Raw genomic sequence first — 14,074 nt, 5'->3', positions numbered from 1 at the left:
CCAAGCTTTTGTCCACCAAAGTTTCTATCCATTTATTTATATATAAAAAGACTCTTCATATCATGCAAGGATCCTTAGGCAACATGAGTGGATAGAAACTTTGGTGAACCATCCACTTAAGTTGACATAAGAATTGCTCTATATATATATATATATATATGTTTGTGTGTGTACAATCCACAATCTCACTGTTACAAATATGTTACAGCGTAAAACATGTTGATAATACATAATACCACTGAAGAGGGTTGTCCATGCTATGCCTCTTAGCTATGCGCCAAAATCAAAATTTCGGCTTTTTCTTAGCTATCCTTAGCTATCTTAGATCTGAAATTTTTTTTAAATGATGAGGTGAACTAAGCTCAGTGAGAACATTTCCTACTAGAGTTTTCAAGTATGAAATAAAATAATGATAAGTTCTAAAATAATAATGAATTACAAGTTTTGCACCATAAATTCTAAAATAGCAAAATACGATCCAAGAATAACATACTGTTGTTACGTTCAAGATAACATACAAATTTTTTTATTCTTATTAGATTACTTTCTTATGTGCCACTAAATAATTTGTAATGTATTCCATAATCAAACTCTTTTGAAAGACAATGTAAATACTAAGAATGAAAATGAATTATTAAATTGGTGCGAAATCAAAAGATTTTATTTTCTTAGATTCACAGTCTAAAGTTCGAATTTCAATACTCAGTAAGCCTTTTATGAAATGTAAGAATCGCCTCATAAGTCACACTAAGGCTACAAATCATAGCCTGATAGTATGAGAATGCCAAAAGGCATCACATAACACATAGTTATAGGGAACAAAATGCACCTAACACTACTATAAGCTGTCGGCCACATCACAAATGCCCAAAAAGAGCCACATCACAAATGCCTAAAGACAGCCACATCACACATGCCCAAAAAGGGCCACATAAATGTGCATTCACACCATATGGTAGACACAACACATCACTCCATAGTAGACTTTCTGAGAGTTTTGAAAATATCGAGAATCGCTTATCAATTGGCTAGATTTTGGAAAACACATTTTTTTTATCAAATTGCTTGCTTTCAAAACATATCAGTTATCAATTGGCTTAACTTCAATTGATTTCTAACACATGACTTATCAAATGGCTTAATTTCAAAAACTCATCAGTTGTCGCATTACTTGATCTCGAAAACATATTGCTTGTAACAAAAGTAATATTGGTATGAATTTGTTCATTTGTGAAAATTTTAAACACATTCCAAATTTAAGTGAACGAGTGTAAATTCATCATGTCAATTAAAATAGTTCAAGAATTCACTTTATTTTATTTATTTGTTTGTTTGTTTGTTTGTTTTTTTATTTCCAAACACCAAATCATGAAAAATCTCTTAAATTTGTTAAACCACCGAAACACATTTACGTCACTATTTCCTTCAATAGCTCTCAGTTAAGCGATATAGACAGTTATTTAAGATCGCGTGATAATCAAAATCACTTATTACATTTTATATGAAATCAATTTTACTTTCAATATCACATAAGAAATCAAAATCGTATTATAAGTTAGACTGTGAGAGAATCGACCACATCATTTTCAATGCATGAGAATAATAGAATAATTATTTTTCAAGCATAAAAGCCGCCAATTATAATACTCATAAAACTTTATATTATAAAAATACTAGTGAGAAATGAACTCACCTCCAATGAGTATAGCTTCCTTAAAATCCTACTTTTCCAGATATCAACCTGATCCTATAATTAAATATATAAGACTAATATTAATTCAGGACAAGTACATATTATAGGATAATCACTGTAAAATTTAAAATCAATCATATTCAAGTATAATCAAATAATAATTATCAATAAATAAGGTACACGTAGGCTTTCTTGCTAATTTTAGTAATTTACCATAATTTTCTAAGATATTATTCTAATAATTTTGAACTTATTATTAATATCTGGCACAACTTAGGGGTTTCCATTTAATTATTCGAGCTTAATTCCTAATTGAGTTTGGATTTTTTGAATCTGGTTGCAATTAATAAAGCAACAGGGGTCTACATGAATATTTTCATTCCTTTTTATTTTTTGGACCTATAAACAAACTAATAAACTTTCAGGAGTCTAAAGAAATTTGTTATTTTAATTTAGTTTTCCCATTCTCTCTCCTCGTTCCCTTCTTCATTCGTTCCCCCTTTCTCATTTTTTTTCCATTCATTTTCTTTTCTCTTTTTTTCCTCCGCGCCTCCTCAGATTTGGCCGCGCCTGCTGCTCTGTTGTCGAAGCAGCCTTTTGACGGCAATGACTCCCAGACGATGAGGGGTCGGCAAGGTTTTAAATATCGGTTATCGGGGATTTATCGGACTGCCAAAATCCTTATCGGATAGCAAAAATCGGGGATATATCGGGGATAAGTAGTATTTATCGGAGCAATATACTGGATGGTATATATATATAATATAACAACTAAAAAATATAATCTAACTATGCTTAATGAAATATAAATATACCAAAACAGAAAAGCAAAGTATGTACAGTTTATTCACTAATTTGTTATATAAGTCTTTGTTACAGGAAAAACAGAAAAGCAAAGTATGATAAAAGAATAGTTATAGAACTGATATTACTCAAAAGAGAAAGTACGTGTGTGAAGGAATTACAAGAGAAGGAAAGCTCACAGCTTGTGTATATAGTTATGTTTCCGGACAAAAAAAACATGGTTGACAGAGGGTAGGCGAGCGACGAAATTCAAGGTTGAAGTTCACGAAGGCGAGTGACGAAGAGGCACAAAGAACATGAGATGAAGATAACGGAGGAAGCACTCAAGGAGAAAAGGAGCAGCCGCCAGAGACGAAATTAGGGTTTGAAGGTCGGATTCACAAAGTTTTGGGTTTTAAGTTTCATATTATTAACAAAACGGGTCGGGTCGGGTTTTAAAAACTCAACAACTTAACTCAAAATGTCTGGCCGATAATCCCGATAATTTAGCCTTACTTATCGGCCGATAAGTGCCGATAATGCCGATAACTCGCCGATATCTCCAAAACGATAACCGATTACAAAACTAACTTATCCTAGCGGAGAGCTTAAAAATCCGATAACTCGGCCGATAATATCGATTATCGGCCGATATTTAAAACATAGGGGGTCGGTGATGAGATCCCCGCCGGCGATTAGGTATGTATTCCTTTTTTTTAATTCTTTAATAAATCAAGAACTAATGCCCCCATCAACTTCTTAAAATCCATGAAAAACAAGGAGGAGAAATATTTATACCTTTGCTTGATTTGAATTTAGGATGATATTCCTCTTTCCACTTTCCTTTTCACTGTCTTCTTCTTCTCTTTTTTCCCCTAATTTCTCCCCCTTTCCTCCCTTTTATCCTATTGTGAGGCAGTGAGAAACATCGACATGGAGAGGCGGTGAGGAACAGTGAAACATTTGGTTTTTTTAATTATTTTTTAATTACCTATTTATTTGGGGGTTATTATAGCTATCTATAGTGCGGAATCCTAGTGTAGAGTAAGTAGTGGGGATTAACTTGCTCTGATGCTAATTAAAGACAAAACGATACAACGACTCTCTGATCTGTAGAGAAGTTGGTCCATTGAAGTCCGTGGATGTCGAATCAGCTTCAGAATTTGGTGGCTCAGTCGAACATGATTGGATCTCATGTTGGATCTCATGAACGAAGAGTTTCTCAGGATCAGGACTATGTGGTGAGTAGAACGTTTGAATTGATGATGTCACAATGTCACGGATGATGTCATCAAACTTTGGTTTTGGAGCCCAACGTAAGTGATAGAGATGGTCGGAAGGTTCCAATATGACTCCCACGATCTTCGCTTTTGGAAGCAGGGGCTGCCTTGCTGGGTGAGGACAGAGTCTTTTTTTAATTACTTAGAATTGAGTGATTGGTTCAACGATGGGTATTTTTTTGTGGGGAATAAAGAACTTCTAGATGGCTTAGGAATCATAGATGAATAGAATAAAAGAAAGGGTAAATTTCACAAAACCCCCTAAAGCTTTTGGGCGTTTCCTACGAAATCCACCGAACTTTATTTTTCCTACGAAACTCCCAAAACCTTTCCAACAAACCTCAAAAACTCCAAAGTTTCTCAAATAACCCCCTAAAACTTTTAAGTTTCCTTTAGAAAACCCCCGAAAAAGTATCTCTTGCAATTGGAGGACCGTATTATCCGCGCAGTTTTGTTCTTTTATTATTTTCTCTAAGGCTCATCTTCTTCTCTCCTTTAATTATTTTGGGGGTTTCTGGGAAAAGCTGGAAGTTTCCTTTTTATGAAGCGGGGAGGTCTCTTTTTTTCCTTTTTGGCTGGGAAAACATTGTTCAGGGGGTTTGGTGGGAAACACCCTAAAGTTTTGATGTTTTATGAAGTATACCCTAAAGAGATATTATGTTGTTAGGCCACATTCACAAGCAGAAATCTAACTTATTAGGAGCAGACACGTAACTTAATGGGTTTAACTCCTAGTCCAGGGCAATCCCATGCACAAGCAAAAATGCAAATCACATGCAGACTTTTTTTTTGGTCAATGAATTTTTTTTTATTCATTTACCAAATGAGAAGTTTGGATACATCTTCAAAATCAAACAAAACTGAAAAAACTCAACTCACAGAAAAATGCACACTCAAATGTGCATACATACAACATCCTTATAACTCTCTAATTCTCTCTCTTATATGAAAAGGATATTTTTCATTCATAATTTTTGGGAAGATGAAAATCTTAATTGCTCTGAACAACACCTCAGGTTGTCTTACTTTTCCCTGGAAAATCCTAAGATTCCTCTCTTGCCGAATGAAATACACCGAAGCTCTAAGAACCAGGCGCTTTAAATTTTTCAAAAAACCTCTCCTTTTAAGCCTAAAGCTGAACCAATGTATGATACTACTCCACATACATGATTTCCAACTAAACTCATCCAATCCATCACCATATTCCATACAATAGTTGAGAATTGACATTTGAAAAACAAATGGTGACAGGTTTCCTGATGGCTTGAACACAACACACATTGACTAGTGTTGAGAATTCTCATCCGACATAACCTATCTTGAGTTAAAAGTCTTGACTGAGCAGCTAACCAAAGGATGAATGAGTGTTTGGGATAGTGAATATTATTCCAAACAGGGCCAGCCCAATAAACAAATCACATGCAAACTCACATACTGATATTTTCATATATATGTTTTTCTTAACTAAATTCTCTGCTAAATTCTATTTGATCACCTGTTGCATTTAGGTTGACAGTTAAGATTGTAGAATATTGATTTACTAATAGGATCTTGTCTCTAAGAGCTCCATGAGAATCATACTAAGTTTTTAAGAGTAAGCGGAAGGTGAGGTAACATGTTGAGCAAGCTGCATGATCATTGATCAGGCATCTTATAACTATAAATGAATCATTCTTCTAGTCAATGCACACCATCATCTGGATCTCAATCTCCTCAAATATAAATTGTTAATTAATCATCTTTTGTTCTAGCTATTAAAAAACCAATAATTATTTTGCCATTTAATGAGTGGTTAGGTCGATTATTATATGATTTGGGGTATACTTACATTTAAGATGGGGATCAAAATTAATAGTCCAGGTTGTCCAAAAAAGTGATCTATAGTAGTAAGGCTTTCTTTATGATTAAAATATAACAACTCAGTCCATCATACTCATCCATGTCAGCTTCATCTTCTCCAAAATAAAGGGAAGAAGAAGAAAATTACATTGTTGTTTCTTTTCCAATCCCTGTTGTTTGCATATATGTTAACTGACTTTACCAAATTTTTCAGACAGAAAGGTAACTGACTGTGTATTTATAGTGCAATAAAACAAATAAGTTAAGAGGAATTAGACTGGTAAGTGGTAAGTATAATAACACTCCACCTATTTCTCCGTGTTTATTTTATTCTTTTTCCTCTTTTTCCTTTATTCTCTCGTTATCTTATTTCCTTTTCAAGAATGCTTCTGGATTGTTGATGAGTTATGCTTTGGAAAGAGCTGCTGTGGGGATATGGCTGACATGCCTTGGCATTGGGTAGAAGAGAGTGAAAGTTTTTATTGAACATTCCCAAGAAGTGTCAGCATGAACTCTCAATAATGAAATTTCAAACTATGTCCATAACTTGCAACAGTTATTACACAGATGAATATTTAGTGTAAATTATTTGTTAGGTGTAAAGAAAACTTCCGAAACTAGGACAAAGTTTTTAGGCTCATTAATCACATATCTGGCATTCTGACTATCTAGATTCTAAAAGAAAAGAAAAAAAGAAAAGAAAAGAAAGCAACTCGGAATCATGCACGTTAGGCTGCACGGAAATGGAACGCTAGGATTTTCTAGGAGAGGACAAAGGTTACAGAAAAGAGGACATACTTTCTTTCACAATACACCATTTTAGACTTAAATCAGATCCCTTGATGGTTAGCATTACAGTGGAAGAGATGTGCTGCTTAAGATATACTTGTGCTTTTTGTGTAAATAATGTTATTTAAAGGTCTGTTACTGGCATATCTAAATTTAATATGGTTTTTAATGTTTTTTTTCCCCTCTAATTTTCAATATTCTGTCTCCAGGTCTTACCTCCGGTATGTTTACGAGAAATAGTGAAGTGGTTGCATGCCCTGATAGTGCTGGACTTTATATAAAAGCGCGCAATTCTGAGATTGTGAAAGTAATGTTCTGATACCTTATGATTTGCTTTACTTTAAACATATATATTTTTAGTTTCTTATGATTTTCTTTGAAGTATTGTGTTCTGTTTCCCTTGTTTCTTTAAACACAATGTCTTATCAATCTTCTGTGTAAATACATTTAGCGTACTTCTGTTTGAAATAGCTTCTTCCACAGTATGCTTTATGTATTATGTAACTTATATCGTGTTTATTGGTTTTAAGGGAATAAAGGCTCAAAAAGTAGCCCAAGTATAACGAATTAAGTTTGAATCCAACTTACTAGCAAAAAAAAAGGCAGATATCCTTCTTGATCTTCTAATATACCTCTTTATAGTACTTAAAGATACACTAAATCTTGTGTACAGTAATGGAAGGCTATGGATAGCATCAATTTGTATATGCTAAGCAAATTATGCATGCGTAAATTTCCAAACGAACAGCACGAGAGTTAAAAAAATGTACCATCTTGTCTCTGTGACGACGATATAGATCCTATAGTCAAAATTGTTAAAATTGCTAAGCCCGCTAAAGGTACATAAATATTTTGTTCTTTTCTTCTTTGTCCTCTTCCACTTTTCTCTCTTAATATCTGCTCCTTAACCCCATCAGCGAGTAATGCTTACTGGGAGGGTGTATGTCTCTCCTTTTTAAAGTGGAGAGGATGGAAGTTGAACCCTAGACATCCATGATCTCCTTAATGTTTTTGTGCACCTTTGAGTAAAAAATTAGGGCTAGTTGTCTGCTCTTGAGCAACAGTAAGTCGCTCAGTTCCTGTTTCATCTGAGAGGAAGGAGCGAGGGAGGGTATAATTTTGTCAGGCCAATGATTACCCTGAACAAAGTGAGGTGAGATTATATATCAGAAACCACCTCACAGACTAGTTGTCGCCCATGCTATGCATGGGACTTATTGTAAATTATTGTTGGATATAATTATGGTAATACGTAATTATAATATTAGTGGGTCACTACACCAAAAGTGGTAACTTGCAACACAAATTTCTCCATATAAGTAGTGTGGGTGGTTAGAGTTGCAATATGTTGAACAAACGCGACTCAATAATAGAATGTCGCGAGTCCTGACATCGCAAGTTCTAGTTACGTAGTTTTCATGCACTATTTGAGAGTCGGTTTAATGTTCTGGTCTAAGAGATAATATATCATGATTCATTGATTTTCTAACATCACTTTTTTTGGTTTAAAGATCTGGTTTATATGTTCACATTTAATCAATTGATTTTTGTTTGGTGTTGGTGCACCTTTGCTTGCATTATTCACATAATTATGCTTGTAGTCATATGTAGTATTTATTTATAATTCATTCATTCAAAAACTGTGGTGTCTATTAAAATTTTCTAGTTTCTATTCATGTTTCATGCTGGCAACAATTAATTTTTTTCATCAGTACCGGAAAAGGCTGCAACTGCCTCTAAAACATTTTTTGGGCTTATCTGACAACTATTTTCTAAAGGTAGTCAGTGTTGAATGCATTGTGTTACAAGAAAGGTTGCCTGTGTGTAACAATTAGCTATCGACTTCCTACATGAGTTAAGCCGAACTGCTGAATTCCATACTGAAGCAAATTCACCTAAAGGAACCATTTTCAATGAAGAAATCAGTTAAATTGTAAGTTAAAAAACACTCGGAATTAGGGCGCATACTCTTTTTTTCTTTGCATCATTTCATTGGATAAGTTCCAAGTGCGCTCATGCTGCAATTCATTAAAAGATAATATTATGGAATTAATTTTTCTCTTCATCTTAGTCATGTTTGTCCCTCATTCTTCCGTTAATGGGAAATTAATCATCTCTGTATCTTAGTAGGAAATTAGTCCCACATTGTTCAGCTGCAAGGAAATTAAGTTGCTTAAATTTGGATGCTGAATTGATGTGGACGGGGAGCTGGATAGGGAAACAAAGTCACAGGAGCATTATTCATTCAAACTGAGGTTACTTGGTGGGCTATGATTAGGACTCGGTGATATGTGTAAGTGGGCTTTGATTAGAATGGTGATATGTGCAAGTGAGCTGGGCTTCCATTAGACATGGATTGGTGGGATCAGAACCTCTGATATATGAGTGGAAAATTCAAAATATAAAAATTTGGGACTTGAACACATATATGTGTCGCCACTCTCGATGCATGTATGTGTTGCGACTTTCACGACACATCGTTACATGTGTGGAAAGATACTCTCCACATGCTCTACCTGCACTTTTGAATTGTGTCGCGTTCCATTTGTGCTGACACAAAAATGTGTTGCAAGGTGACAAAAACATATCATAGGTTATAAGTTTTGTTGGGTTGACGTATATTATGGTAACATTATAATTTGACAGTGATAATAATATGGATATAGATATAGAATAGATTATAATTTGACAATTACATAAACAAAATGACCACCCATGAATAATTTTTTTCATTGGAATCTGAAAGTTTAATAAGAACAAATGTCAATATGTAAAACTTTCCAAGTTAAGAAGTTGGATTGAGAGGAAAAAGGAGAAATAAAGAGAAAATTAAATTATTAATAAAAATTTAGTTATTAATTACTAATTATAGGAAGATAAAGAGACGAAGCTCTAAGAAGATGCCAAGTCTGCAACTTGGCTTTTGTTTAGTATATAGTATATGATATGATACCACCTTGACTAAATATAAACACACCTTGATAGAGTATAATGGCCTAGAAGATTGAACTTAGCGAACCACACCCCACGTCTCCCCCCTTCAAATGTAGCATCTATGGTGCTTGTTATCTGGTATAGGTCAAATACAACTCTAATCTTGTTAAGGGGCAGCCCCTCGATGAGGCAAATGTTTGGAGTAACAACTGATGCATTGAGATATACCTGTAGCTAATCACTATAAATAAATATCTACTTTCAGTTTATGTTAGAATGTACATTGACTTCAAGGATAACTTTTTGGTCAATCAGGTCTGACAAACTGACATGTGGATTCCTGACAATGAAGGCAAATACTAAATACATATTTAAGAAAATCCATCTGTCATAGCTACATGCTTAACATTTTAGAGACACCAAATTCATTGAACTGTAAAATCCTGGCCATAAATATTAAATAGTAGAAAACACTAAACTAATTCCAAAAAATAGAAATAGTAATTTATGACAGAATATATGTTAAATGATGTTTCATTAAAAGAACGAAGTATATTTATGCCTATGTCTCTAAATAGAGAAGCGTCAGAATTTTGTGTTTACTTGGATAAGAGTTGCCACCTCGTAACCATTTCTGAGGAGGGGAAGATCTACCTATCTACATGAAAACTAACTAGTGCAGAAAAATATAAAATTTATCATGACTAACTAGATCTTTTTAAGGCAAGGATTAGCCTCAAACTGGGGAAATGATTGGTTGATCCGAGTTATTGAAATCAAGTGCAAGCTGACTCCTATGTACGTCCAGATTTTGTGTGTGCAATTCTCCAGATTCAGCACTCATCTATTGTTTCTGATGATATTTCTTGAATCTAGTCCAATGGTGATGATAATGTGATCATCTGGTACAAGTGCAGGCGTCGAGCTTTTAAAGAATTAAGTTACAATTGTTTGCTACCATAACTGTTATTTGCCTGTCAAATGTTTAACAGGAAAAGGCTATGGTTTATGCGTAGTGTGGAAAGAGGCATGCGTGCAGATGCACAATACATATTGTTGGGTAGCTTGCTTTTTTATCAGGTACTCTTTCCAATCAAATCAGAACTGGGTTTGGGCTTAGGGTTTGATCTTGTGCTCCAGATAAGCAGAAATGGACACGTGCAACTTTATCTGATATCTTAGGATCATAATGTGGCATGGTTAGAGGTAGGGGTGGAAACGAGCCGAATTGAATACTGGAGCATTCGAATTTGAGTTAGGTTAGATTTGGCAAATTCTAATTCGTGTTCAAATTCAAGTCAAATATTGAAAATATATTCGATTCAATTTGATTAACTATGCAGATGTTGGCTAAGTGTTAACGAATAGTATACTTGGTTGATTCTCATGTTTCTGAAACCCTAGGTCTTGTGTTCGAGCCCTATGAACACCTGCCACTATGTCTGATCTCGTAGGATTAGAATGTGGCATGGTTAGAGGTAGGGTGGAAACAAACTGAATTCAATACTGTGTAGTATTCAGATTTAGTCAGATTGGAATTCAAATTTGTGTTTAAATTTGAGTCAAGTAATGGAAAGATATTCAAACTCAATTCTATTAAGTATGCAAATTTTATCTTGGTGTTCGCGAATGTTCAAATAGCACACTCAGTTGATTCGCATGTTTCTTTAAACTCCAGGTTTTGTGTTTATGAATGCATTTACATCCTTATATAATATATCCTCAAATGCTAAAGCCCTAGTAGCTTTGTCAAAAGTTGTAGTCTTCCTCTTCTTCGTCCTGTATTACTTATCACTGGAGTTAGTAGCTTGCATTGTGGTTTTGTTGATTTGCACGTCAACATCATAAAAGAAATCTGTCATCAAGAAATTGAATTTGTGAATTGTTCTAAACTGATGCATGTAGTTGTGTTGATTTATTTAGTCTCTGGAATACATAAATATTGATTACTTTGAGAAATTACAATCTTAGCATGCATAGAAATGATGAGAAAAAATAATTGGAGTGTTGAAATGAGTTCGGATCAGACTGTCTATCTTCCAATACGTAAAGAGGTAAATCTCTGTAATTGTTAAAGTTTGACCTTAGTGTAAGAGAGAGAGACAGCCACCTATGGGAAAGTGACAGCTACCACGATCAATTAGTGTGTTAGGCACCGAATTCGGTTTTAGGCACTGATGTTGAGAAAACAAAACAATAATAATAATAAATGGAAAAAGGTGATCAGAGCTGCCTAAAAATAGGATTAGACTTGACTAGAATTTTTTATAATAACGAAAACCAATCCAATCTCAAAACTTCAAAGTGAGAAAAATAGAGAGATTTTCTCCTTATATAAGAGAGATTGTGACTCCAAAATTTTCTTCATAGTGGATCCTTCTGCTCTTGCCCGTGGTTTTTACCCTATATTTATTTAGGGGGGTTTCCACGTAAAAATCTGTCCAATTTTATTATTTTCGCACTAATATTAGCTGCGACCCTGCTTTATCGGGCCCGAATTTTTCCAACAAGTGGTATTAGACCATGTTCACGAGTACGATTACTATTCACATGAAATAGTAAAAGTTGCAGCTTGGCATAAAAGCAATGGCGGCGAAGTTCGAGATTGAGAAATTCAACGAGAGTAATTTCTCACTATGAAAGTTGAAGATAAATGCTATCTTGAGAAAAAATAATTGTCTAGCGGTCATCGACGGAAGACATCATAGATGATAAGAAGTGGAACAAGATGGACAGGAATGCTATGGTAAATTTTTATTTGGCATTAGCAGATGGGGTGCTGTCAGAGAAGAAAACAGCAAAGGAGATCGGAGATACTCTAACAAAGCTATATGAGGTCAAATCCTTGCGTGACAAAATCTTCTTAAAAATGAGACTTTACACTCGGCGGAATCTATATCGATGACCGAGCAAATCAACACACTAAACACACTATGCTCAACTCACAACGTTGGGGCATACAACTGGTTGAATGAACGTGCATAATTTTTACTTTAAAGTCTACCTGATTCGTACGATCACTTGGTCAGCTCATCATCAATTTAATAAATAAGTCCTTACGGACTATCTAGTCTTTGATGATATTGCAGCCATCATTTTGGAGGAAAAAATTTAGCGCAAGAACAAGGAAGCCATGCAGACAAGTTCGCAACAAGTGAAGGCCTTGTTGGTGACTAGAGAAAGATTAATGGTACATGGCTCCGGTGGGAGTTATATCCATGATAGATCAAAATCAAAAAGTAAGAAGAATTTTAAATGTTACAATTGTGAAAAAGGGGACGCGTGAAATTGGAGTGTTGGCACGATAAGACGAGTAGTGATAAAAAGTCTTCAGAGACACCGACATCTTAAGGATGCGATTTAAATACGCTATCATCTTAATGATGTGTTGTAAGCGCATTAGACGATGGTGAAATTTTATACAACAGAGCAACAACTATTGATGAAGAAAGAAAGAGATTTGTTGATGTCTAATTTCTAGATTTAGCAGCTACCTGGCACATGACCTCTTGGAAAGAATGGTTCCACAAATATGAACCTATCTCAGGAGGATCAATATTTATGGGCAATGATTACGCCTTAAAAATTTCTGGTATTGACACTATCAAAATTAAAATATTTGATGGTACAATACGCATCATTCAATATGTATGACATGTGAAAGACTTGAAGAAGAATCTATTATCTTTAGGACAATTGGATGAGCTCAGATGCAAGATCCATATATAAAATGGGATTATGAAAATCATTAGAGGGGCGCTTGTCGTAATAAAGAGATAAAAGATAACTGTAAATCTATACATACTTAAGGGAGAAACCCTGCAGGAAGCCGATTCATGTGTGGCATCAACTAGCTATGGAGAAAAACAAACCATGATATAACATTATAAACTAGGCCATATGTCAGAACGAAGCTTGAAAATTCTCTCTGATAAGAAGTTGCTTACTGAGCTCAAATCGATAACTCTTCCCTTCTGTGAGTATTGTGTTATAAGTAAGCAACATCGGTTGAAGTTTAACACATCGAGTTCTAAAAGCAAGACTATTTTGGAACTTGTTCATTCTGATGTATAGCAAGCACTAGTTACATTTATGGGAAAAGCAAAGTACTTTGTTTCCTATATTAATGATTACTCTAGATGTTGAGTGTACCCTATCAAGAAGAAGGAAAATGTGTTCCCAGTCTTTCAAGCTTACAAAGCGCAAGTCGAGGTTGAATTTGGAAAGAAGATCAAGTGCTTGAGGACAAATAATGGAGGAGAATATGCAGATAGTGAATTTCTTATATTCTGCAAGCAAGGTATCAAAAGACAGTTTAATACTGTATGTACTCAACAAAATAGAGTGGTTGAGCGGATGAACAGAAGTCTGTTGGAAAGAACAGGAGCAATGTTAGTACTGATCTGGATAAAGTTTTTTGGACAGAAGTAATAAAAACGGCCTGTTATGTGGTAAATCGTCTATCAACTACAGTTTGGTTAAAGACACCGATGAAGATATGGACTAACAAGCCAACTGATTCTTCAAACCTTCATATATTTGAAAGTCCAGTGTATGTAATGTACAATACCTAAAAAATTACAAAGCTGGATTCAAAATTTTGGAAATGCATATTCTTGTGGTATGCTGACGGAGTAAAAGGGTATCGCTAGTGAAATCTCATAACCCGTAAGGTTATCATCAGTAGAGATATTATCTCTACATAGAACCAACTACAAAGAGAAGAGAAAGAAAACAATTCAAGGAAGGACTAAGA

At 34.7% G+C, this 14,074-nt stretch overlaps 1 protein-coding gene across 3 annotated transcripts in view; it reads left to right on the top strand.

Annotated features, from left to right (window-relative positions):
* LOC109830729 overlaps positions 1 to 14,074 on the top strand; it is a 66,855-nt gene that overhangs the window by 41,209 nt on the left and 11,572 nt on the right. For all 3 annotated transcript variants that reach the window (XM_020398097.1, XM_020398095.1, XM_020398096.1), the window contains one exon: positions 6,594 to 6,691. In XM_020398097.1, the coding sequence (XP_020253686.1) occupies positions 6,594 to 6,691 (98 nt within the window). The remainder of the gene's footprint in view (positions 1 to 6,593; positions 6,692 to 14,074) is intronic.

The sequence above is a fragment of the Asparagus officinalis genome, chromosome 2 (assembly GCF_001876935.1).
Source record: "Asparagus officinalis chromosome 2, Aspof.V1, whole genome shotgun sequence".
NCBI lineage: Eukaryota > Viridiplantae > Streptophyta > Magnoliopsida > Asparagales > Asparagaceae > Asparagus > Asparagus officinalis.
Note: the sequence above shows the minus strand (reverse complement) of the source record. Positions and strands in the feature narration are given on the sequence as shown.